General features: G+C 41.2%; 1 protein-coding gene across 4 annotated transcripts in view; it reads right to left on the bottom strand.

The window, feature by feature from the left end:
* LOC147701851 (CD209 antigen-like protein C) overlaps positions 1-27,909 on the bottom strand; it is a 200,784-nt gene that overhangs the window by 71,802 nt on the left and 101,073 nt on the right. For all 4 annotated transcript variants that reach the window (XR_015297480.1, XR_015297481.1, XM_086930485.1 and 1 more), the window contains one exon: positions 8,802-8,908. Coding sequence is in view for 2 of the 4 variants with exons in the window: in XM_086930485.1 (XP_086786611.1) it covers positions 8,802-8,908 (107 nt within the window). In the remaining 2 variants the exon portion in view is untranslated. The remainder of the gene's footprint in view (positions 1-8,801; positions 8,909-27,909) is intronic.

Here is a 27,909-nt window from a genome sequence, read left to right as displayed (position 1 = left end):
CTCCTTATGAGGCCCTTGTTGATGCCTAGAAGTAGGGCATTGCAATAATCTAATCTCGAGCCTATTAAAGCAACTACCTCTTGCTTCCTAGCTTGAGGGGACAGATAGAATTTTATCTTCCGCAAGATGTTTATTATGCCCCAGCAGGTAGAGATGGTCCTGTTTACTTGATGACTCATCCCCAGGGAAGGATCAATCATGACTCCTAAATTCCTGGCCAGGGCAGTGGGTGTAGGGCACTGGCCCAGAGATGGGGGCCACCATTCCGCCGACCAAATGTCCTCCTTGCCTCCGAACACCAGAATCTCTGTTTTCTCGCCATTGAGCTTCAATGAATTGTAAATCATCCATTGAGCCACTGCCTCCATGCAGTGTCTAAAATTGGAGGCAGCCGAGATGGAAGGTTGGGCGAGAGACATCAGGATCTGCGTGTCATCGGCATAGGATACTACCTCCATCCCAAAAGATCTGATCAGCCTGGCGAGTGGGGTCACATAGATGTTAAAGAGGGTCGGACTTAAAGCCGACCCCTGAGGGACCCCACACTGCACAGGGTGGGATGGAGATAGGAACTCCCCCAACATGACTCTCTGTTCTCTCTGGACAAGGAAAGAGGTCAGCAGACTAAGTGCTGGCCCCTCAACCTCTATCTCCCTCAGTCGGGATGTTAACACTGAGGGAGACAGGGTATCAAACGCAGCCGTGAGATCTAGCAGAATGAGGAGGGACGTTTGGCCCTTATCCACTTTTCTGCGGATGTTATCAAGCACAATGGTAAGGGCCGACTCAGTACTATGCTCTCTCCGAAAACCGTGCTGCGAATGATCTAAGAGGCCAGAGGTTTCCAGAAAGGCTGAAAGATGCTGGTTTAGATGGGTTTCCAGCATCTTTGCGGGGGCTGGGAGCAGCGAAATGGGGCGGAAATTTTTGAGGACACCCGGATCTAGTGTGGGCTTTTTTAGTAGTGGTTTAACCACCGCTCTTTTCCATTGTAGGGGGAAAGTACCGTCCTTCATTGCCCGATTCATGATTTCTAAATAGATGGGCAGGAGAGACTCCTTACATTGTTTGAGAACCTTCAAGGGGCACGGGTCTAGGGGAGAGCCCGATCTGGTCTTTAACAGAAGGACTTCAAGTTCCTGGAGGGAAAGGGGTGGAAAGCTGGACAAGCATCCCGGCTGCAGATCCTTGGGGGATGTTATAGAAGGGACAGATGTACACGGTATGGACGACAGGGCCGTCAACCTTATCAACCACACAACACACAGCGATGAACAGGCGGTGATGATAGCACTGGATGCAGAGAAAGCATTCGACAGAGTCTCCTGGCCATTCCTGAACAACTGCATGGACAAGTTCGGACTAGGAGCCAAATACAGAACTATGGTGGTGGCCCTGTACAACGAGCCAAGAGCAAAAGTGGTGGTAAATGGAGGCACATCGGAAGCACTAACGCTTGGGAGAGGCACCAGGCAAGGATGCCCCCTCTCACCAGGTCTCTTTCTACTGGCACTAGAACCACTACTAGCCAGAGTAAAGGACAACAACGGGATAACACATGTCACAATCAAAGACAAAACTGTCAAACTCGCAGCATACGCGGATGACATCCTCATCACAACCACCAAGCCGACAACATCGATCACAGCCCTAATGGACACAATAGGAGAATACGCAGAAGCCTCAGGATACAAAATCAACAAAGATAAATCAGAATGCAAGCCAATGAACATCCATACCACAAAAGAGGTACTTGGAGACTCGGGTCGGGCTTGGCAAACAAAACCCCTTAAATACCTAGGCCTGCTGTTCGGGAGAGACCTAAAATCCACCTTAGAACACAACGAGGACGCAGCCCTGAAAAGGATAAAGGAAAGACTGGACCTGTGGTCTCCCAAATACATAAGCTGGTGGGGCAGGATCGAAACAATAAAAATGATGGTCACGCCCACCATCAACTACACACTCAGCATGCTACCGCTGGCAATGACATATGCTTTCCATAAAAAACTGGACAAACTCATAAACAACTTCGTGTGGAGAGATCAGAAGCCAAGAATCAATCTACAAAAGCTGAGACTAACAAAAGACCTGGGTGGCCTCAACCTAACGAACTTCAAGAACTTCCAAACTGCGTGCTTAGCAAAGCAAGGAATATTCTGGCTCCCCAACACCCAAGGCTACGAACGTGTATGGCTGGAAGTAGAAAGGAACATCCTGGGGGGAATCAATCCTATAGTGCTACTCACAGCAAACAAACACCCCCAAAGACTCAACCCAATCCTGAAACACACCATAGAGGCACTAATGAAAATAGATAAAAAGATGGGACAGAGAATGAAAGGTGCAACATGGGAATCAATCTGGCTCAACACGAAGATAACGTACCAAGGGAAAACACTGCACAACGAAACATGGATGGAGAAAGGAATAACTCTACCAAACCAACTAGAAGCAAAACACTCGCCAATAACATTCCAGACTCTGCAACAACTACACGCGCTCCCGGAAGGTGAACTATACACATTCCTGAAAATCAAAACTGCCATAACGAAAGCAAACCTAAGCAAAGAAGAACCTACCATCATCAAATACATGCAAAGCCTGAACACGACGGGCCACCAAACTGCAAAAATATACAAGCTCCTCAGCCCCACTGCATCCGCATTGAACAAGAAAACAACGAGCACAAGGGACCAACTCCTGCACAGGCGGCTAAACGAGGACGAAAAGAGCAAACTGTGGCGTTCGTCATCAACAAATAAGATAACCCCACAACTAGCACAGACAAAATTCTGGCTCCTCCACAGAGCATACTTGACCCCGGCAAAACTCCACAAAGCTGGCATAAGAGACACTGATAGCTGCTAGGACTGCGAAAAAGAGAAAGGCACCCTAGAACACCTGATCTTCGAGTGCCCCAAAGTCAAGAAGTTTTGGTCAAGGGTGAACAACTTCATCGATGACATCTTCAACAAAGACATAACGATCAGCTTTGTGAGCCTTGCCACGGAATACATGACAGCAGACCTAAACAGCAAAGAGGAAAGAGACCTAATGGACATACTGCTAACAGCAGCTCTAAAAGTAATCCTGACAAACTGGAAAAACACAGCCAAAGCGAATTTTAAAACTTGGATAAACTGGGTGACATTTCTCAGAGGAGCAGACAATATAACCGTCAAGTTCTCAAAGGAGCACAATGCTGAGGAGGTGATGTGGGAACGCCTCGACGCACACCTGAACACCCCAAACACTGGATAAGAAACCCCCCCCTCTTTCATCTTCCTTTTCTCCTTTTCTCCTCTGACGACAACGGCGCCACAGTTCAATTATGTTTACTATACTGTACTGTATATATAACCTCTGCTATGCACATTTTATATTTTAATAAAAACATTTGAAATAAAAAAAAACATATCAAACTAATTACAGTATGAATTCAATATATCACCCATCTCTTACACAAAAAACAAAGTGAAGACATTTTGTAGCTATTGATTGAAGATATAGCTGCTATAGGTGAACAATCGCCTTCTGTATACTTAAATGAAAAGCTTAAATAAACATTGAGGCAAATACTAAACAATCATATTTGAATCTCGATTGATCTAATTTCTTATGTGTACCTACTGATCAATTACAAAGGTTAAGTGTATTTCCTGGTTCAGGACTACATTGGTCCTATGTTATTCTATAGCAGGTAGAGTAATGAGTCAGAAAAAAGTCAAGTGATCTACTATTTCATATATATATGTTAAGAGTTCTCTCATATTGACTAAATGCTTGAATTTTATTGCAGGTTCAAAGATGGAGAAAATTTGTCGTATTGAATTAGCGTGCCTCACTAATAGTTGTCAAACCGCAATGTGCGTGTTGCAGCTTAATCTTTACCTCTCTCGCTTTAATTTAAGCAAGGGGTTGATTGGAATTGTTCCATAAGTCCATCTGTCATTACTTATACCATCTTTTTTTAACATAAATATTTTCAATATTTTTTTAAGGTTTTAATTTAGGTATACAGAAGGTGATTGTTCACCTATAGCAGCTATATGTTCAATCAATAGCTGCAAAATGTTTTTACTTTGTTTTTTGCGTAAGAGATGGGTGATATATTGTATTTATACTGTAATTAGTTTGTTATGTTTTTTATGAATAAAGAGTAATCACTTTTATTCTATATTGTAATAGGGGTCAACATTAACAATTATTACTGTCCTGAAGATGGTCTTGTGAATGGCAACGAAGAGACCGAAACGTCGACCAACATCTTTTCTTCCATAACTTGTTGTAATTTGTAATAAGAGGAAAGGTGTCTTTAAATGTTACAGTGAAGGTTCTCAATTGCTAATGTCACCTCTCGGTCACATTGTTCATTGAATGTTTACAAAAGTACCCATTTTTGAAAAAGATAAAATCAAATATTTTTCTATATGCACCCTTTCATTGTTTATTTCTACATTGATGATTTGAATATGTGAAAAGTTATGATTTCCTGATTTGTTGTCACGATCAGATTAAAGTATGCAATAGCTGGAATTGATTACCACCTAAGGTTATCTTTTATTTGACCTCACCAACTTAGTATACCAATAATTTAAATCATAATACGTGAATAAATTCCTTGACGGCACTTGTACCCTACCATTTACTTTGCCCAAGCCCTCAAGGGTTGTTTGGGTTGCCCATTACATTTTGTATCATTGACTTATGCCACCACATATTTAATACAGCAAACAATCATAACATGAACTTTATTCATAAATATACTTTTCCCCCCAAACAATTAAATACAATAGTGCTCCTGAAATCTGCTGGTGGTCTGACAAAGGGAAGCATAGACCCATCAGCCTGATAGTCTGGCCCCTAGAACTCTGCGCAAGACAGCCTTCTGGCGCTCAATGGGAGATATGTTTAGAGACATAGTAATACTCACTTGTGTATGACTTCCCTGCCTTTCAAGGTCGGTATCGAAGAATTTACCTGGAACTTTGGGAATGAGCTAAGAAGAGGTCTGATTCAAGAAAACCAAGCTAAACTCATAAGACAAATTTACACATATCAGCCCATGCTGGGAAATGTGCCCATTGTGCTGCCAAGACAAGGGTGGCATGTTTATGTCTATATTTAAAGAGGCAGCCTTCTGGGTACAAAATACTGTAATTGACCCTTACCTGTGTCCGCAGCAATGAGAAAAAAACAGTGAAGGTAAATCAAAACGGAAATCAAAACGGAAATAAATCCTCCGCAGAAGCTGCATCATGCAACCGACGCAAAATGAGCCTATGGAGTACCCTTAGAACAATGGAACCACCCAAGAAAACAATGCCACTAAAGCCGCTTGTAGAGATAACTTTATTACATAAACAATGACAGGTAATACCCAGATCATGTTACCAAATCTAAGAATGTGCTGCACAGTCTGGAGCAGATGGTTAATCACAGATGAGCATGGTCTATGCAGCTCTCTCATTTGTGAAAGGCGCAGGTAGAAGAGTGATGAAGAGGATCAACTGTCAATCTAGATGCTCCTTCTGCACCTGACTCTCATTCTCGTTGATGACTTACTTTATTCAAAAGAATCGCCAAATGAGGATGTTGGAAAAAGAGCAGAATTTAGTATTCCCTCTCTCATTATTTTGATTAGCTGCTTATATCATAATTGATGGGTTTATCCCAAAAATGTATTTCAAATTGTGCTACAATTTGAACATGACGTGATCAGGAGAACAGAGGATGCTAAGAGAAAGGTCTTCGTTATAAGTAAACAGGTCTATCCTTAACCAAACCAGTGGCCCTGGTAATGTCTATTTATCAAGTAAAGGTTAGAGCCTCAATAATCTATGGAGCAAAACTCTGGGGGTTCGAAAATTTATCTTTTTTAGTCCAAGCTCAGAACAAGTTCCTGAGGGCATTGACTTGTCTCCCAATGTCAACACGTTTAAGGCCGTTATTGATCGACCTTGGGTGTATTTCTCTTGAAGAGGAATCGGGTTTCAGACCTCTTGCCTATTGGCGACGGCTTTGGACTACCCCGGAGTTGGCAGACTATGCGCAGGCACTTGAGAAAATTAGAGAGGCTGATGAACCCAATAAGATTACATGGTTACACAAGATTAAGGTGGCTCTTTCAAGTATGGGCCTCACCCATTTATGGCGGGACCCAGAAGGAAACTCGTTTCCCCCAATAGCGGAATTCAAAGCCTTATATAGGGAGATGATCTGGCAGCGATCCTTTTCTCGGGTGAACGGAGATTCCTTAACAGGCCTCTTTCTGTGCCACAAAATTGACCATAGAATGGAGGACTATTGGGACATCATTACTAGCTTTGGATGGAGAAGTGTGGCTCACTGGTTAGAGCAGGCAGACCCTGAAGCAGAGGTCAGACCCGGGACCAGGGTTCAATTCCCGACGCGGCAGGGTCTTGAGCTCAAATGTCCATGGACTCGATAATTCTCGCTTTGGTGCCTGACCTAATCATGGGTTCACACTCTGCAACTCTGGGCATTAAGCTTGCTTAATCTCCACAACGCCCCCCCCGCGGCGGGATGCCTGGCTTTCACCTCGGGGATGCCCTGTAGGGGCTATCTCACAGGGAAAAGCCAGGACGGGTTCCCAAGGCAAGCGCGGAGATACCCTTTCGGGGGTCGATTCAGGCGCTATATAAGAAACATAATAATAATAATAATAATATTAATACAGTAAGCTTTACCACCAATTTAGAGTGGGAAGCCTCCCTATAGAAATGCTTACTAAAAACTGGGGGCCTGTTCAAGACTGACTCTGTCACTCCTGTTTATGTGGGGAAGAGACTCTGTTGAATATCCTCTTCGTCTGCCGTGCATACAAGGCGCCTCGCAAAAAATGGCTCAAGCCAATTTGCGCCACATTGGGAACAAGATCCTCCCAAATGGCTTTGCGTAATATAAAATCTGACACCAGCAAAGTGGTAGTGGTGGTTATGGCAAAATTTTGGAGTTGGACACATGGGCCATAAAATGGATCAGGATGCCGGGCACTACGTACCTATTTAATTATGTATTTATGTAATCACTTTAAAACTGTATCTTCTAACTTGTAACAGGGTGCTGAGTTTGGTGTTTCAGTACTCTCTAATATAAATAGGTTAATATGTGCTTACTCCTTGCAAATTTCCTGTTGCATTTAATGGTGGATCTATCTTTTGGTTTCAACACTATTTACCCTTGATGATGGAAATTTTTTATGTACTGAGAAAAGATTTGAATATGGATTTAATTGATTTTATTTTTGATATTTTATGTTTTACCAACCAATTTGTTTTTTTTAATGTATTTTTGTACATATGTCTTTTATGATTGTTTATAATTGAATAAAGACTAATTGAAGAAAACAGGTCGAAAATACTGCACCTCCTAATTACAGATATCGTATGGTGCAGTAATCACTCAATCAATAAAAATTGATCTGCCTCTTAATTAGAAATGTTGGTATCAGAATGAGTGTTGACCCTCTTTCTAGGCACCCCCACCCTCCTTAACATTTCACCAGGTATTTCCTGGTGAAATGTGAAGGGGGAAATTTCCGCATGTGTGTTGTTTTTCCTGGAACTTGTAATCTTCACTTGGATGATAAATCTTGTTCTTGTTTCAGGTCAAATCAGCATTGTAACAGACCTCAGAATGAGCCCTTAAGTATATCACTGTTTAAGCTGTCTGTTTATCCCTGCCAAAAAGAATCATACCAAAAGGTTAAACAGGTTAGTTTGATAAGACCCTGTTTACCTTGTAAGCTCTGTTAGCTGAGGCAACATAACATAGTTTAGATTAGTCCTGGGCGGAGTTCGGGAGCTCCTGCAAAGTGGCTAAAAAACCCTGCTGTGCCACGCAGAGTTCCTCAGGGGACGCAGAGTGTTTGGTCACGCCATTCGCATTGATTTTCTGGCTCGTGTTTTTTTTCTCTCGCTGTAAAATCAGTGTGAATGGCACCAGGCGCAGCACAATAGAGCACTGCTTCTTTTCTGCTGCTTGAGTAGATGTTCTACTCGAGCGGCAGCTTTCTCAATGTGAATGCAAGGTTTCTAAATGTGAGCGGTCACAACCATCCGTGACTGTCCTCTTTGAGAGATCCAAAAGCCTGCGCTGAGAAGTCTCTCCCAGAAGTGGATTTCCTCGCATGTGCTTAACACCTTGACGATGATGAGCACGAGTAAGGAAAAAACTCTGCTATGCGAAGCAGAGATTTTCAGAACTCAGAGTGCTCCATGGAGTGCAGAGTGCAGAAAACTCTGCAAACTTTGTGAGCAGAGCAGATTTTACTGCTCAGGCCTTGTTTAGAAAAGAATACTATACCTGGTGTTTGTTACTTTGGCTTGTGTGGCGTAAACACAAGGGTGCATATTGAAAACGTGACCCTGAAGACATGTCACATTCACTCTCTTACCTCCAGGACAACAGCCAGATAAGACAGATAGAGTTAACAATTAATGAGCTGGTTACAGGTTCAGTGCTAACTGTGATAATTATCCCACTCTTGCATTTTTTCCCTAATAGATTCCAGCAGGGCAAACCTACTGAAATGTATGTGTGAAGAGATATAGGAAATGAAAAACATGTAGAAAGTGATGCGGTAAAATCATCAACTCAGCATATTATACCTTATTTCAAAGTTGTTAACTCATGAGATGAGACACTTACTATGTCCACTTTTTTCAACAAAGATTACATCCCTAAATTCAAGAGATAAGCATTTAAGTAATCAGAGGTTCACATAATTAGTTCCACCATCCGAATATCTTTGTATCTCCAACCTCAATACTTACGCAGTTTCATTCATCAAAACAGTTCCATCTTCCCATATAAACAAGCCCATTTTATTCTTTGACAGTCCGATCCAGGTGAGTCCGTGGACTCTCTGAGATAGAAATATCTGAAAGTCAAATGTTAAAGAACTCTTCTCAGAAAACTATAGGGTAATAAAAGGCTACATTCACATAATCAAATTCTGGAAGGATATTTCCTCACTTTCTGTCCAAACACTGAAAACAAATAATCTTTAATAGTAATCGCCATCCTTGCAAGGCATTAACAATTAGAATGATTTGATTGTTAGAACATTTTAATGTGAAATGTGGTGCACAGCTTTACTAAGCAGTACATAAGAATGTCCACCAGTGACAGTCTGCAGAAACTGAGGTGGTGGAAAGGGGGCAGAGCACCATGCCGGATGGTCAGTTCTAGACAGTTCATAGTAATAATCCATCCAAATCTATGTAAGACATAGACCCAGTGGCGACGGGCAGGGATCAGGGTGGGGGCACTTGTGACTGGCCTGAGTGCCGTGGATTGGTGCTCAGCCAGGGAATGGGGGCCTGGGCATGTTCTCAATGAAGGCTGTAATGTGGCCTGCATGAGAACAGGGAATGTGCTCATGAATGTTTGGCCGGCCCAAAAGACCACCACTTCTCCCTTCTCCCTGATCTGTAAGCAGAGCAGCCCCGCCGGCCCACAAAGCTGCAGCAACAGGCAAACAAAATGATAACAAGTTATTATAATTTTAAGTTGTCTTTACATCACTGCTGTAAGCAGTGGGGCAACAGTCCTCTGCCTTAGCGTAGGAGACGCCACTGTATAGACCCAAGCATCTGTAAAGATCTTTGCAGTAGGGGCTAAACAGAGCTGGGGCTGAGAGCAGCGGAGCACTTTTAAACATAGAGTGAGTGAGCTATTGGGGTACTTGGCAATGAACTGTTTTCATAAACATGAGTCAATAATTTGTGAAGGTCTCTAAATTGTTGCGAAAGGCATCTGCCCTAATGTCAGGTAGAAATTACATGAAAAGCATAGATAAAGTTAATTTGGCCATGGCAAGCAACATTCAGAATACTATTGAGTTAGAAGAAGGGGTAAATATGTTGACTGATAAAGAGGCTATTGCAACAGGCAGAAGCAGATATATATTGAATAGCATCACACTGGCAATATGGTAGGAGTCAGGACATCTGGTGGGTTGAAGAATGAAGAAGCAAATATTTGGAATATAAACGAAATGAGGGGATAAAGAACATAACATAACATTAAGGAATTATTGCATCCTATTGACTGACCATCATCATGGAAAGGGCTTCTTATAAGGTTTGATCATGCCCTCATTATAGACATCCTGGCTCTCACTTGGGAAGCGAAGAAGAATCCCAAGTTTAACATCTGTCTTCCAGCACAGCATTGTGTAAAACTGCTGTCGCTACACGTACTCTGAGAGCTGTTCAGCTGCTCCCACAACCTTGTTGTGAGCCATGTTGAAAGAGGGAATTTCGATGCTACTCCAACATTCTACACCAAGTGGGAACAATAGGCAGACAAATAGGAATCTCCCACAGAATGTTTGTAAAAGAGAATAAGGGGATTTGGACCATGAGAGAGAAAGCAGACCGGAGTGCGATGAGTAATAGTGGTGACAGAATGTAATAATCACCAACCTTTTTATCCTTAATGCATGCGGCAGTTCATCCACTAAGGTGGAGGAGCTTGCCTCACTGCTTTTCAGCAGTGCAAAAAAGGAAAAATAAAGTGGTAATAACACAATGTTATTACAGTGTGAACGAGGTTAGAGCAGGCGGGGTGGGGCTGGGCTGTCTGCCCTTAGCATGTTCTCCACCCGGCTGCATTCCACAGTCTAGCTGAATAACATATATAGGCTCCTATTCCCTGTCTGAATGCCAAACCAGACCTCTCAGACCAACCTCAATGCTACTGCTATACTGGTGACAATAGTGTTGTGATGGCTTAGGGGAGCCTGTGTGCTTCCTGTTTCCAGGAGTCAGGAAGAGAAGCGGAGGAGAAACAACAGAGGGGAGACGGAGGCCCTGCAGAGGTGAGTGTTAAATATGTTTTTTACCCCCCTTCTGCACCAGCCGCCACTGATTGATGTTTTGTAAGGGAACATCAGTAGTGAACCCGGGAAGTACCCAGTTACCTTCCTCAAGCTCTAGAATACAAGGAGATGCTGAGAAGTGGTGTTCGCGCCCAATGTCACATAGATGAAAGTCAGTGAAGAGTAGATCTTCAGAGATGCACAAAGGAAAATGTATATTAAAAAAGGGAAAATGTATATTAAAATAAAGGTGCAGGGAAATGCTAAAATGGTGATTGAATTAAGTGAGTGGAAACCATGCTAATAATCTGTTTCGAGGAAACATGCAACTGCTCCAGTCTGCCTTGCCTAAATTACCGAGGATGTGATCCTACTGCAATCTGATGGGCTTCTCTGGCCTGAAAAGCCTGTCTCTCTGTTGAGTATAGCACACTCAATTAGTTGAAATAATCATAAGTTTATTCGAAGATAAGGAAGCACCACCGGCTACACATCTTGCAGAACCGGTCAGCGCACAACAACTGACTTAACCGTATGTCTCCAGCTGAACGGCACGATCACAGATCGTGCCGTGGCCTGAGACATAAACCTTTGAATAATAGCTTACTATAGATGACAAGTAAGCACGAGAAATAGCATGTGAGAAGGCGCGTGTAACATGACACACCTTCCTCCCTTAATAAAACAAAACAAATCAATAAGTACAATAAAAATAAAAAAAAACACACACAAAAAAAAACTTCAATTACAGTTTCATATTAAGCTTCTAATTTTCCTTTGACAAAAGCAATACAATCAGACATCCACTTAGGTTTTCTTGTTGTTCTTTTCTGCAGGATAACATCATTATTATTAACAGATTGAATATTTACATTTTGACAAGAAGAACTACCTTCACTCCCCACACCTGGACTACTGACCATTGTTCCATCTTCATCACAAATTGCATTACCATCCAATCTAAATAAGAATAATCTGAATGGTTCGAGCTAAAAGTCTTGTTATAAATCGTTTTATCAGCTTTAAGAATAGCAATCCTGCTGAGATTCCATACTTTATTATCCGACAACCTTACTGAATTTTTCAAAACTTCCATGACCTCTAAAGGACCCATGAACAAACTTTCTCCCTTTTTAACCTTCCATGTTTTTTTTACTTTAACCAACATGCCAACTTCCACTTTCGGATCAACTTTAGAACCAAATTTCCCATCAAAGTATTTTTTATTAATACTATGAGTATGAGCAAGATTTTCTTTAACTTTCTCTAAATCTACATTGGAAGAAGTGGATTTAACTAACCATGACAGATTCACCTTAGTTCTAGGAAGTCTTCCCCTCATGATTTCAAATGGAGAACATCCAGTCATGGAATTCACTGGGGTTCTGTACATCCATACTTTCTTAAGAACTTCCAATTCCCATTTCGTACCTTCATTTCCAACTGATTGTATTGCACTTTTGAGAACTCTATTAAATCTTTCTATAACCCCATTTCCACTAGGAGTATATAGAGAAGTAGTGGAATGTATTATTCCCAATCTTCCAAAGTAATCTTTAGCCTTGTTAGAATTGAATTGTACTCCATTGTCAGTCATGAGTCTAACAGGTAAACCCTCTTCAGTAAAAACTCTATCTAAAAAACACAGTACAGCATCAGTGTCTATTTTCTTAACAACCTTGATGACTGGCAATTTAGAAAAAATATCAATAGCTGCAATGATATACTTTGAGTCACAACCAATGGGACCCATAATGTCCATAGCAATGGTCTCCCACGGATTGTCAGGAATAATGTGCTCACCCATGTTGGGTTTAAGTGTAGTCAAAGACTTGTCAGAATTTGCACAAATAACACATTCCCTGACTATACGTTCAATAAACAAATCCATGCCTGGCCACCAAAATAAATTCTTAACTTGCTGTTTAGTCCTGACAATACCACTATGGCCATCATGACCTTGTAACACTATGGTTTTTCTTACACCATTGGGTGGAACAATACGTTCACCTCTCTTGATGATATTTTCATCACATGAAAGCTCAGAGCTCACTTCCCAGAAACTCCTAAGCTCTGAACTGATATACTTCCTATCAGGCCAAACACCAGCAATGCAGTCTGCAACATTTCTCAAAATATCATCCTCCTCAAATTTATCTCACCATAGAGTTTGATCAATCGACATAGGGCCTTCATCATGAACCATGGCAACATGAAAATCATCCCACTCATTATACAGATCTTCCTGAATGGGTAAACGCATCCTAGTCAAGAAATCTGCAGAAACATTATCTCTCCCTGGTACATATTGTATATCATAAATAAAATCCTGTAAACGCATTGACATACGTGCAATGTATGCAGAGGCTTTTAACATGCCCTCCGTAGTAAGTAAGCGTACCAAAGGTTTATGGTCACTTCTCAATAGACACTCCTTACCCCATACAAACACCCTAAAGTGCTCCAGCGCCCACACACATGCTAAAGTTTCCCTCTCAATCGTGGAATACTTCTCTTCAGAAGGAGTGAGAGCCCTGGAAGTATGCGCAATAATGAGTTCTTTACCACTTTTGGTTCTTTGTGCAAGTACCGCACCTAGCCCTTTTGAGCTTGCATCCATGGTGATAATATTTTGCAAAGAAGGATCAAAACAAGACAGAGCAGTAGCAGAACATATTGCACTTTTCACATCATTAAATTTTTTTTCACACTCCTCTGACCACAAAAAGGTAACCCTGTTCTTGATCAGCTGTCTAATGTTAAATGTTGTACAAGAAAAATTTGGTACAGCGTAGAACTCAACTAACCCTAAAAATGACCTCAAATCATCTTTAGACTGGGGATGCGGTGCAGACTTAATAGCTTCCAACAGATCAGATTTAGGCTTAATTCCCTCTTCGCATAATTCATGGCCTAAATAATTTACTGAATGAACACCAAACTTACATTTTTCATGCTTGATAGTAAGACCATGAAGGTTAAGTGCATCCAAGACATTCTCTAAAGCAGAAATGTGTTTTTCTTTGCTGTCACTGAATACTAATATGTGGTCCAGAAAACAAACAGCTTCTTTGCAATTCTTTAAAATGTCTTGCATTACCCTTTGAAAAATGGCAGCTACCGACGCCAACCCAAAAGGCATCCTGTTAAACTTGAAACACTAAACGGGGTGATGAAGGCAGTGAGATCTTTACTATTTTCATGTAGTTCTATCTGGTGGTAGGCAGCCGACAAGTCTACGGTTGAAAAGAAGTTTGACCCACCAACAGATGATAGCAATTCTGAAATACGAGGAAGCGGAAATTGATCTATAACAATATTTTTATTTAGATGGCGCAAGTCAATGCAAAGTCTGCCCTTACCATTGGCCCGTCTAGCAACCATAATGGGGGAAACCCATTCTGACGATTCAATTCTTTCTATGATGCCATCCTTGACTAAAGCATCCAACTCATTTTTTACTTCCTCTCGAACAGCAAAAGGAATATTCCGTGCTTTGTGTACTTTAGGGCACGCATTCTCTTTCAAACGAATTTCATGTTTAAAATTAGTTAACTTCCCAATATTTTTTTGGAAAACATTCGGAAATTTGTTTAACATCATTGCAGAAACACCATTCTGCTCATCTACTAACATTACAGGATTAGGACTGTTAGGATTTAAAATGATATCAAGTTTTCCCTGATCAAACCAACTAAGAACTGAAGGACCTTTTTTGGAAATATAAAGCTTTGTGACACATTTTCTATTCTTGAACCTGAAAACTAACGTTCTAAATCATAAGATATCTATTCTCCCACCTGAATATCCTTCAGGACTAATATCCGTCTTTTCTAAATGGTTACCCAATCTATTCACAAACGATTTTTTCCATACTGACTCACTTATAATGGAATACGGTGAACCTGAGTCAGAATACATATTAATTTTAACACCGCCAATGACCATGTCACACACTGTTTTTTTTTATGGATGTGCCATCAATATTCAACACAACTTTAGATTCCTTGACATTCAAAACAAACGAACAATTATTTGAGTCATTTGAGCAACCATCATCCTCACTGTTATCACTTTGCTCAATGCATTTCACCTTTTGTTTGCCCTTACTCCTTTTGCATGCAGACGTAAAATGCCCTACCAAACCACAGTTAGAACACTTTTGCTTTAAACCAGGACAGTTCTTGTTATTACCCAAATGAGATTTGCTATTGCACCTATAACACTCTAAATTTCCCTTAAGTTCTTCAATACTACCTTTTGGATTAAAGGTTTGTTTCTTTTTTAGAAAATCTTTACTCTTATTTTCAGATTTTGAGTTAATCTTGGACACAATTTCTTTACTCATAGATGCATCTTTACCCTTGACTTGCTGTGCACTCCTACAAGAAAGTTCTGCCTTCCTCACAATAGCTATTACAAAATCTAAATTTTCATCTCCATTTATCCAAAGTCTTTCTTGGATGGTTTCATTACTTGAATGCATAACTACCTGATCTCTAATTAGATCTACTTGCAAGTTTCCAAATTTACAATCCAAAGCCAAAGTCTTAGGAGCAGAAACAAAATTGTCAACTGTTTCCTCACTCAGTTGCTTTCTCTGGAAAAACTTATACCTTGAAATACCTATACATACTTTCGGAGAACAATACTTATCAAAGTCATGCAATGCTTTATCAAATACATTCAAATCACCACTGGCTTGTGACACAGGTAATTGATTGAAAGCTTTCAAACCCTCGGGTCCCAAACAATGTAAAAATATACCTTTTTTTCTGGAGGTTTCATTTTACCATTTGCATCTAATGTCTCAATGTAATTTAAAAAATAAGCTTTCCACTCTATCCATGGCATGCATGGAGAACTAACAAATGAATGCTGCCAGGTTTGGCAGGGTATCCAGTCGCACTCTTTTGGGGAAATCAATCCCTTGTCAACAATGGTTCACCTTGATTCGGCAATGACGATAATAAGTCAAGATGAACTTTCAATTATACATATTTATTCGCTTATAATTTGAGACTTTGTTCTTTTCTTTAAGGTGAGGCTGTTACATCACAGCCATGTATCGTTTCAATGTTTGTCAATGCATAATTGTTGATCCACAAAGTGATTATAGACCCAATGCATTTCGTGCTCAACAGCACTTCATCAGGGGAAATACATTTCTGTGGGGTAAAATCAAAGATGAGGTATAATCAATGATGGGGAAGCAGTCCACAATCATATTAAACTAAACAAAAGAATGGTAAAAACGGAAACAATGATTATCAGGAAATTCTATTAGCAAGCGTGTTCTCATATTAAAAGCGTGAAAAGGGTGAAAGTTCCAGTGAAAAATAGGAGAGTATCAGTATGGTAAAATCAGCTGGTAAAACGTCCAATTACATTCAAGTGTGAGAAGGGTATCGAAATACCAGCTTCATGTGGCCCAATACATTGCTACTACGTGACTACCTTCGTTTCTCTAAAAGGCTCGTGAAGTGCTCAGGTGTGGGTGGCCAGTGGACTAATTCTTTCACTTGCATGCAGTTAAAGCGCCGCTAACGGCGTCCGTCTCGGCTGACAAATTATAGGCGAAAACGCGCGCTCAACTAAGTCTGTTAGCATACTGTTGCAGTAAAATGTTCGAGGAATCTTACCGGTCTGACCAGTTCGTAAAGCGCAACTCCGCTCTATGCTCGTGATCGCGTTCGCTCGCGCATGCGTGTAGCGTATGTTATGAAGGAGTAACCACGTGACCCGGAAGAGAGTATAGTAGGAAAAATAGTTGGAAGAATATAAACGAAGGTACATGAAGTAAATGTACATAAAATCAAACGTTACCGCTGTACTTAAATGTGGCCATAGTTCGTTTGAAACCTAAATGGAAGGTATATCTAAAGGAATGGTTAAAATCGCGGCCATCTTGAGATGGTTGAAAACCAATATACCAGCATACTACGACATTTTAGATGGTAAAAACACTCGTGATGGTATATAACTCTCAATGCAAACAATATGAGATCTTGTTACTTGCAGAAAATCCAACATTAAAGCATGTTAAATGAAAAGACAGTAATGTAAATAATAAGTCTGGGATAATAGTTCGTCACAGGAAGCTACTATATTCAAGGCGTTCATTTAACCCCATGGGGTTGCTGGAATTTAGTTTTTTGATCCAGAACATTTCTCTTTGCAGTAATCTTTTTCTGTTGTCGCAGCCTTGCCTTGCAGGAACACACTCCAAAACCAGAAAACGGATTTGGCTGATGTTATGGCCATTTGAAATGTAATGGGCAGCTACCGGGGCTTTGGTAGATTTGTTTCTGATAGTACTCTTGTGTTCTGTTAAACGAGTTTTGATTTTTCGCTCTGTCTTCCCCACATAAGGGAGTCCACATGGACATTTCAGCAGGTATACTACATTTTTGGTGTCACATGTGGCGTTGGTATAAAGGTTAATGAGTTTTCCTGTCGTTGGGTGGTTAATGCTGGTACCACGTATGATGTTGTTGCAATGGCCACAGTTTGCACATGGAATAGTTCCTGTATATTTTTCCAATTTTTTGCGTGCCTCTTTTTCAATGAAATCCTTTAAATTTTTAGACCTTTGATAGGCAAACAGTGGTTTGCTGAATAATCCACTGAAGTCAGGTTCTTTCTCAATCATTTCCCAGTTCTTTAGAATGACTTTCTTCATTTGGAAGCTCAAGGTAGAATATTTAGATACAAACACTGGTCTGTTTTCAGTCGAATCCTTGGTGCGTGTTTTCAGCAACTCTTCCCTGGGGATGGCTAGGGTTCTAGTTTTTGCTTCCTCCAAAATGTTATCAGGGTATTTCCGTTCTCGAAATTTAGTAATCATGAGGTTTGCATTTTTCTCATAAATTTGATCACTAGATGAAATTCTTTTCATCCTCAACAGTTGTGAGTATGGTAAGTGGCGTTTTAAAGACATTGGATGACAACTGTCAAAGATCAGCATGTTGTTTCTATCTGTCTCTTTGGAGTATACGTCTGTTTGAAATTGGTTGTTTTGCAAAGAAACTAACACGTCCAGGTAAGGGATGGACCCAGTGTTAATGGAGTGGGTGAATTGAATATGATCGTCAATATCATTGATGTGGTTGATGAAGTCCTCGATTTCAGTTGATGAGCCTTTCCATATGAGGAAGATGTCGTCAATGTAACGCCAAAATTTAAGGATTTTGTGTTGCCATCTGGGATTTTCAAGGATATTTTCTAGTTCCAACTTGTGCATAAACAGGTTCGCGTAGCTGGGGGCTGCACAATTCCCCATAGATGTTCCAGCCAATTGTTGGAAATGTTGATCGTTCCATGAGAAATAACTATGGTACAGCGTAAAATGTAACAATTCCAACAGGAAGATCTTGAGTTCTTGTTTGATATCATGATTAATCAAAAATGCCTCTATGGCTTCTAAGCCTCTGTTATGTGGAATAGACGTGTACAACGAGCATACATCAATGGTGCATAATGTTATTTCCGTTGTGTTGTCTAGTTTAACTTCTTTAAGTTTGGTAAGGAAGTCGGTGGTGTCACGGAGATAGGTTGACATTTTCTGAACAAGAGGTTGTAGATGACGGTCCAGATACTTTCCTATGGGTTCGTGAATTGAACCTCTTGTTGACACTATGGGTCTGAAAGGTGGTTTCTTCAAGTCCTTGTGTATCTTGGGTAACATATGGATACTTGGGCATTTGGGATGATCTTGAATCAAAAAGCGTTTTTCTTTGTCTGAGATGGTTCCCATCTCTACAGCTTGATTAATGATAGTAGTCAAAACTCCTTTAAATGTATTGGTAGGGTCATTTGGCAGTACCATGTATAATTTGTCATCAAACACATGATTGTTCACACTCTCGGTGTAGTAATCCATATCCATTATGACGATGGCGCCTCCTTTATCCGCCTTACAACATTTGATCTTATGGTTTTCAGTGATTTGGTTAATTGCACGAATCTCATGGATTGACAGGTTAGAGCGTTTAGAGCTTGGTTTCTTAAACAGTTCCTTTATTTCGTTAGATGTGATGGTTTCATAAGAATCCAGAATTTTATGGCTTACAGGAGCCAAAAAGGTACTCTTAGTCTTTAATCCCAACAGTGTGTCTTCTGTTTGTGTTGAGGATGTAGATTCAGTCACCACATTTGTAAAAAAATGTCTCAGTCTAAGAGTCCTCATGAACTTAAAGAAGCTCACTTCCATTTCTAATTCGTTTGGTCTGTAAGTTGGTACGAATGTCAAACCACGTTGTAATACAGAAAGTTGACTCTTGGATAAATTCTCTTTAGATATATTAATGACTAAGTTGTTTTGCTGCGTGTCGACTGGGCTATTGACGAGCCTGGTTCTCTTTGTGCTCTTGCTCCTCCTGGTTCGACGTGCTGGTTTTGGCCTCTCCCTAAAAAAGGCCGCTCTGATGTAGTAGGGCCTGAGGTACTGGTGGTGTCCGTCCTGTTATCTGTTTGTCTTCCTCGTCTATCAGATCTTTGGGGATCTTTCTGTGTGGAGTCAAAGGATGATGTGCTACCTTCGTCGGAGGATGGATTTTGAAATGGTCTCTGTTGTCTTCGTTGGGCGTACACCTCGGCCCAATTATACACCTCCCCTAATTTATAATCAATGGTATCGCGCTTGTATTTGCGAATTTTCCTATCATTTATCTCTCTTGTATATCTATCAAGTTGAGTATTGATGTCTGTTAGCGCTCGATCCAAATCATCTTTAGAGAGGTTGCTTTCCAAGTTGGTTTTTATCCTTTTGATGTCTTTGTCAAGATCTTCAATGACTCTAGATAATTCATCTACGATGAGTAATATAAGATCTAGTGAACATTTGTTCAGTATCTCATACCACCGTTCTGTGAATTTAGGGTTATTCCTGCAAAGTGTCGGCTTAAGGGCAATTCGAAGCCCTCTTGGTATTCTTTGATCCTTGTGATATCTGATCAGAGTTCCTGCATGAAGCTTTTGATTTATAATCCGCTTTGAAGTGTATAATAACTGTTTCAACAAGCTCTGGGATGAAAAGGTACCCGCAGTTGTGGGATCTGCTTCCTGTATCAACGAGTAAATCCTGTTTGTTTCCTCAGTGGAAAAAGCAAAAGTGTTGGCTCTGTTGTCTGTTAAATTAGAAATATCCTCGTACTCCATTTTAATAAATAGGTGCTCACACTGGTTGGGTCAGAAGTGTCAAATGTCTACAAAGGGGGGTGTGTGGCACTCTGTCAGTAATTTGCAGTAAGCAATGTTAGTAGTCTCTTAGGTGCTGGCCGGTTGTTTCCCTCTGACCTTAAGGGAGTTCTCTGTAATAACAAATGAATGCTGCCAGGTTTGGCAGGGTATCCAGTCGCACTCTTTTGGGGAAATCAATCCCTTGTCAACAATGGTTCACCTTGATTCGGCAATGACGATAATAAGTCAAGATGAACTTTCAATTATACATATTTATTCGCTTATAATTTGAGACTTTGTTCTTTTCTTTAAGGTGAGGCTGTTACATCACAGCCATGTATCGTTTCAATGTTTGTCAATGCATAATTGTTGATCCACAAAGTGATTATAGACCCAATGCATTTCGTGCTCAACAGCACTTCATCAGGGGAAATACATTTCTGTGGGGTAAAATCAAAGATGAGGTATAATCAATGATGGGGAAGCAGTCCACAATCATATTAAACTAAACAAAAGAATGGTAAAAACGGAAACAATGATTATCAGGAAATTCTATTAGCAAGCGTGTTCTCATATTAAAAGCGTGAAAAGGGTGAAAGTTCCAGTGAAAAATAGGAGAGTATCAGTATGGTAAAATCAGCTGGTAAAACGTCCAATTACATTCAAGTGTGAGAAGGGTATCGAAATACCAGCTTCATGTGGCCCAATACATTGCTACTACGTGACTACCTTCGTTTCTCTAAAAGGCTCGTGAAGTGCTCAGGTGTGGGTGGCCAGTGGACTAATTCTTTCACTTGCATGCAGTTAAAGCGCCGCTAATGGCTTCCCTCTCGGCTGACAAATTATAGGCGAAAACGCGCGCTCAACTAAGTCTGTTAGCATACTGTTGCAGTAAAATGTTCGAGGAATCTTACCGGTCTGACCAGTTCGTAAAGCGCAACTCCGCTCTATGCTCGTGATCGCGTTCGCTCGCGCATGCGTGTAGCGTATGTTATGAAGGAGTAACCACGTGACCCGGAAGAGAGTATAGACATTTGACACTTCTGACCCAACCAGTGTGAGCACCTATTTATTAAAATGGAGTACGAGGATATTTCTAATTTAACAGACAACAGAGCCAACACTTTTGCTTTTTCCACTGAGGAAACAAACAGGATTTACTCGTTGATACAGGAAGCAGATCCCACAACTGCGGGTACCTTTTCATCCCAGAGCTTGTTGAAACAGTTATTATACACTTCAAAGCGGATTATAAATCAAAAGCTTCATGCAGGAACTCTGATCAGATATCACAAGGATCAAAGAATACAAAGAGGGCTTCGAATTGCCCTTAAGCCGACACTTTGCAGGAATAACCCTAAATTCACAGAACGGTGGTATGAGATACTGAACAAATGTTCACTAGATCTTATATTACTCATCGTAGATGAATTATCTAGAGTCATTGAAGATCTTGACAAAGACATCAAAAGGATAAAAACCAACTTGGAAAGCAACCTCTCTAAAGATGATTTGGATCGAGCGCTAACAGACATCAATACTCAACTTGATAGATATACAAGAGAGATAAATGATAGGAAAATTCGCAAATACAAGCGCGATACCATTGATTATAAATTAGGGGAGGTGTATAATTGGGCCGAGGTGTACGCCCAACGAAGACAACAGAGACCATTTCAAAATCCATCCTCCGACGAAGGTAGCACATCATCCTTTGACTCCACACAGAAAGATCCCCAAAGATCTGATAGACGAGGAAGACAAACAGATAACAGGACGGACACCACCAGTACCTCAGGCCCTACTACATCAGAGCGGCCTTTTCTAGGGAGAGGCCAAAACCAGCACGTCGAACCAGGAGGAGCAAGAGCACAAAGAGAACCAGGCTCGTCAATAGCCCAGTCGACACGCAGCAAAACAACTTAGTCATTAATATATCTAAAGAGAATTTATCCAAGAGTCAACTTTCTGTATTACAACGTGGTTTGACATTCGTACCAACTTACAGACCAAACGAATTAGAAATGGAAGTGAGCTTCTTTAAGTTCATGAGGACTCTTAGACTGAGACATTTTTTTACAAATGTGGTGACTGAATCTACATCCTCAACACAAACAGAAGACACACTGTTGGGATTAAAGACTAAGAGTACCTTTTTGGCTCCTGTAAGCCATAAAATTCTGGATTCTTATGAAACCATCACATCTAACGAAATAAAGGAACTGTTTAAGAAACCAAGCTCTAAACGCTCTAACCTGTCAATCCATGAGATTCGTGCAATTAACCAAATCACTGAAAACCATAAGATCAAATGTTGTAAGGCGGATAAAGGAGGCGCCATCGTCATAATGGATATGGATTACTACACCGAGAGTGTGAACAATCATGTGTTTGATGACAAATTATACATGGTACTGCCAAATGACCCTACCAATACATTTAAAGGAGTTTTGACTACTATCATTAATCAAGCTGTAGAGATGGGAACCATCTCAGACAAAGAAAAACGCTTTTTGATTCAAGATCATCCCAAATGCCCAAGTATCCATATGTTACCCAAGATACACAAGGACTTGAAGAAACCACCTTTCAGACCCATAGTGTCAACAAGAGGTTCAATTCACGAACCCATAGGAAAGTATCTGGACCGTCATCTACAACCTCTTGTTCAGAAAATGTCAACCTATCTCCGTGACACCACCGACTTCCTTACCAAACTTAAAGAAGTTAAACTAGACAACACAACGGAAATAACATTATGCACCATTGATGTATGCTCGTTGTACACGTCTATTCCACATAACAGAGGCTTAGAAGCCATAGAGGCATTTTTGATTAATCATGATATCAAACAAGAACTCAAGATCTTCCTGTTGGAATTGTTACATTTTACGCTGTACCATAGTTATTTCTCATGGAACGATCAACATTTCCAACAATTGGCTGGAACATCTATGGGGAATTGTGCAGCCCCCAGCTACGCGAACCTGTTTATGCACAAGTTGGAACTAGAAAATATCCTTGAAAATCCCAGATGGCAACACAAAATCCTTAAATTTTGGCGTTACATTGACGACATCTTCCTCATATGGAAAGGCTCATCAACTGAAATCGAGGACTTCATCAACCACATCAATGATATTGACGATCATATTCAATTCACCCACTCCATTAACACTGGGTCCATCCCTTACCTGGACGTGTTAGTTTCTTTGCAAAACAACCAATTTCAAACAGACGTATACTCCAAAGAGACAGATAGAAACAACATGCTGATCTTTGACAGTTGTCATCCAATGTCTTTAAAACGCCACTTACCATACTCACAACTGTTGAGGATGAAAAGAATTTCATCTAGTGATCAAATTTATGAGAAAAATGCAAACCTCATGATTACTAAATTTCGAGAACGGAAATACCCTGATAACATTTTGGAGGAAGCAAAAACTAGAACCCTAGCCATCCCCAGGGAAGAGTTGCTGAAAACACGCACCAAGGATTCGACTGAAAACAGACCAGTGTTTGTATCTAAATATTCTACCTTGAGCTTCCAAATGAAGAAAGTCATTCTAAAGAACTGGGAAATGATTGAGAAAGAACCTGACTTCAGTGGATTATTCAGCAAACCACTGTTTGCCTATCAAAGGTCTAAAAATTTAAAGGATTTCATTGAAAAAGAGGCACGCAAAAAATTGGAAAAATATACAGGAACTATTCCATGTGCAAACTGTGGCCATTGCAACAACATCATACGTGGTACCAGCATTAACCACCCAACGACAGGAAAACTCATTAACCTTTATACCAACGCCACATGTGACACCAAAAATGTAGTATACCTGCTGAAATGTCCATGTGGACTCCCTTATGTGGGGAAGACAGAGCGAAAAATCAAAACTCGTTTAACAGAACACAAGAGTACTATCAGAAACAAATCTACCAAAGCCCCGGTAGCTGCCCATTACATTTCAAATGGCCATAACATCAGCCAAATCCGTTTTCTGGTTTTGGAGTGTGTTCCTGCAAGGCAAGGCTGCGACAACAGAAAAAGATTACTGCAAAGAGAAATGTTCTGGATCAAAAAACTAAATTCCAGCAACCCCATGGGGTTAAATGAACGCCTTGAATATAGTAGCTTCCTGTGACGAACTATTATCCCAGACTTATTATTTACATTACTGTCTTTTCATTTAACATGCTTTAATGTTGGATTTTCTGCAAGTAACAAGATCTCATATTGTTTGCATTGAGAGTTATATACCATCACGAGTGTTTTTACCATCTAAAATGTCGTAGTATGCTGGTATATTGGTTTTCAACCATCTCAAGATGGCCGCGATTTTAACCATTCCTTTAGATATACCTTCCATTTAGGTTTCAAACGAACTATGGCCACATTTAAGTACAGCGGTAACGTTTGATTTTATGTACATTTACTTCATGTACCTTCGTTTATATTCTTCCAACTATTTTTCCTACTATACTCTCTTCCGGGTCACGTGGTTACTCCTTCATAACATACGCTACACGCATGCGCGAGCGAACGCGATCACGAGCATAGAGCGGAGTTGCGCTTTACGAACTGGTCAGACCGGTAAGATTCCTCGAACATTTTACTGCAACAGTATGCTAACAGACTTAGTTGAGCGCGCGTTTTCGCCTATAATTTGTCAGCCGAGACGGACGCCGTTAGCGGCGCTTTAACTGCATGCAAGTGAAAGAATTAGTCCACTGGCCACCCACACCTGAGCACTTCACGAGCCTTTTAGAGAAACGAAGGTAGTCACGTAGTAGCAATGTATTGGGCCACATGAAGCTGGTATTTCGATACCCTTCTCACACTTGAATGTAATTGGACGTTTTACCAGCTGATTTTACCATACTGATACTCTCCTATTTTTCACTGGAACTTTCACCCTTTTCACGCTTTTAATATGAGAACACGCTTGCTAATAGAATTTCCTGATAATCATTGTTTCCGTTTTTACCATTCTTTTGTTTAGTTTAATATGATTGTGGACTGCTTCCCCATCATTGATTATACCTCATCTTTGATTTTACCCCACAGAAATGTATTTCCCCTGATGAAGTGCTGTTGAGCACGAAATGCATTGGGTCTATAATCACTTTGTGGATCAACAATTATGCATTGACAAACATTGAAACGATACATGGCTGTGATGTAACAGCCTCACCTTAAAGAAAAGAACAAAGTCTCAAATTATAAGCGAATAAATATGTATAATTGAAAGTTCATCTTGACTTATTATCGTCATTGCCGAATCAAGGTGAACCATTGTTGACAAGGGATTGATTTCCCCAAAAGAGTGCGACTGGATACCCTGCCAAACCTGGCAGCATTCATTTGTTATTACAGAGAACTCCCTTAAGGTCAGAGGGAAACAACCGGCCAGCACCTAAGAGACTACTAACATTGCTTACTGCAAATTACTGACAGAGTGCCACACACCCCCCTTTGTATGCATGGAGAACTACCTACAGCCCAATAACTTTGAGGTGGAGAAAGTGTATAACCTTTTGCGCACATAATGGAAAATAAATAAGTTGTATTACCTTAATTATAAAATAAATCGTATACACACCTTGTCCTGATATATTCTTAACCTTCCACACGCTTAAACTGCTTAACTATAACTTTAGCACTTTTAAATGTTATGTAAATACTATTAATTTGCTGTAAATAAATAATAAATAAGCTTAAAATATGTAAGTTCCAGTTGTTGTGCCGATAAATCCCATTTGTATCTTGCTTTGCACAGATGAACTCTGGGTAATAGCAAAGTAGTCTGGGTAAATACGCTGTCACGTAATCAAATGCTATTTGACGAATCACACTTGCTGAAATCAGCGTTTCTCCACATATGACCAATTAGCGTTTATCCATTTAGTCACTTCGTCGATTTCTGTGACACTCGCAGGCAAGTAGCGTCCATTCACGTAGACACTCTATGATCTTCACATGTACAGAGAAACTCGCAGCAGCCTCAAATCCAGGAAAATTCCACAGTATCAAACCAAAACGTCATGGAAAAAAGAAACGCTGGTAAGATTAGAATCTTCAGAACCTCGAGTGCTGTCTTTCAAAAAAAGTGGCTGTGAGAAGTTGGCCTGGTATATGATGCTCACTAGTTCTAGTGATCACCTTGTACCATGCCAAGCAACCCTTAAGATGATTGGTTGTAAGTCAACCTTATAGACCAGCTATCCTAGTAGCGTGGACAAAGCAGTCTTAGGCTAAACTCTGTATAGGCATGTGAAGCAAGCTGTTTTACCATACACAAACCCCTTGAATACCAAATGAAAGGACACCACACAGATATATATTGAAAATATATATATATTTATTTACTACAAAATCCCCTATACTCTTTGTGAGCACAGAAGCAAATGCGTTAAAAAAACACAGTTTAAATACACAAAAGTTGCACAATATGGATGAGCCCTAGGGGCCACCTAAACCATATACTAAAATGGTGGTATAAGAGCCACCTAGCTGAAAGGAAGTAGGCCTAGGGCCTTGGGAATCGTTGGAGCTGATCAGGACTTGCAGTGACTAAGACGGGAAAGGCCCCCGGGACTCGGGTGCAGTGCTGAAAGTGCACGCATACACCAATGCAATGTCAATGGTGCGTAAAAGTTACAAAGTTAGTGTTTATGGAACCTTCCGATGGACCTAGAAGGACAAAACTTTAGACCTAGGCATTAGAGGTGTGTACCAGTGTAGGAACACTGGCGTTGCTGAGTTACCTCACCCACAGGAAGTGGGTGCACAGGTGCGAAGTAGTGTCGGGTTTCGTCACGCAGGTCGATGGTGCTTGGAGCGGAAGATGCTGCAGGCGTCGAGACGAGAAGAGTTCAGGTGGATCCAAGGGTGGATCTGAAGTGGTGAAGACATGAAAGCAGAGGGGACAATGTTCAAAGTCACTAGCCAGTGACTACCGTGTATCCAGGGCGGAACCAGGCGATGTCAGGTGCAAACAGGCGATGAGGTGAAGATTGTCTCTGCAGCCACGTGGACACGAAGTGGTCAAGGATGTCCAGGCGTTGGTCACAAGCTGTCCCACAAAGGTTCTAGCTGTTGGCGGTGTCCGCTTCTTGATCGGAGCAAACAGCCTTTGCTAATGCAAGCCACGCAGGAAACGATGCAAGCTTCTCATTGGGACTAGTAAGGTCAGAGCGGATGCTCCTTTTTACATGAGTGAGGGCAAGTCTGGAGCAACCAGACCCGCAGTATTGATTTTGTATTTGTTTGCCAAGATGGCCACTAGCCACGTGGCAAGTGGCCGGGATGGCGCGTTGAGTGGCAAGATGAAAAAGGGCCCCACGCAGATCGTGGAGATGCAGGGGGGCTGATCTTTGGTGCAAATGCTGCTCGGTGGTGGGGCTTCTTAAACCCCGGAGCACAGCATTGAGGGTGCCTTGGGTGCTGCGCAGTCAGCGTCTCAGGGGTCTTTCGAGATGTCCCGTCCCACGTCTCTCGGTGCCACCATGGGTCCCTTCTTTGCAGGGACTGTGGATCGGGCTGTGAGAAATGTGGAAGTCTGGGTCTCGTTGGGCTCTGGGCTCGGGCTCCGGCAGGAGGCGGCGGCAAAGCAGACGTCGAGTTGCTGGATGGTGCCTGTGTTCACAGGGTGGCCACTCCTAGGCCACAAGGGAGATGCTCTTCAGTCTTCTGTGCAGCAGAATGTCGAAGTCCAGTCGTCTTCTTAGTTTCAAGTTGATTCAGGATAAACGGAGGTGCTATGGCACTGCTCCCACTCTTATTCCCAATCTGATGGGTGGATCACCTGCTAGGTCCCTCCTCTGGGTGGGACCAGGAATGGGGCGGTTACACCCCCTTTCCTTTGTCCAGCTTC

Source organism: Lissotriton vulgaris, chromosome 7 (genome assembly GCF_964263255.1).
Source record: "Lissotriton vulgaris chromosome 7, aLisVul1.2, whole genome shotgun sequence".
Classification (NCBI taxonomy): domain Eukaryota; kingdom Metazoa; phylum Chordata; class Amphibia; order Caudata; family Salamandridae; genus Lissotriton; species Lissotriton vulgaris.
Note: the sequence above shows the minus strand (reverse complement) of the source record. Positions and strands in the feature narration are given on the sequence as shown.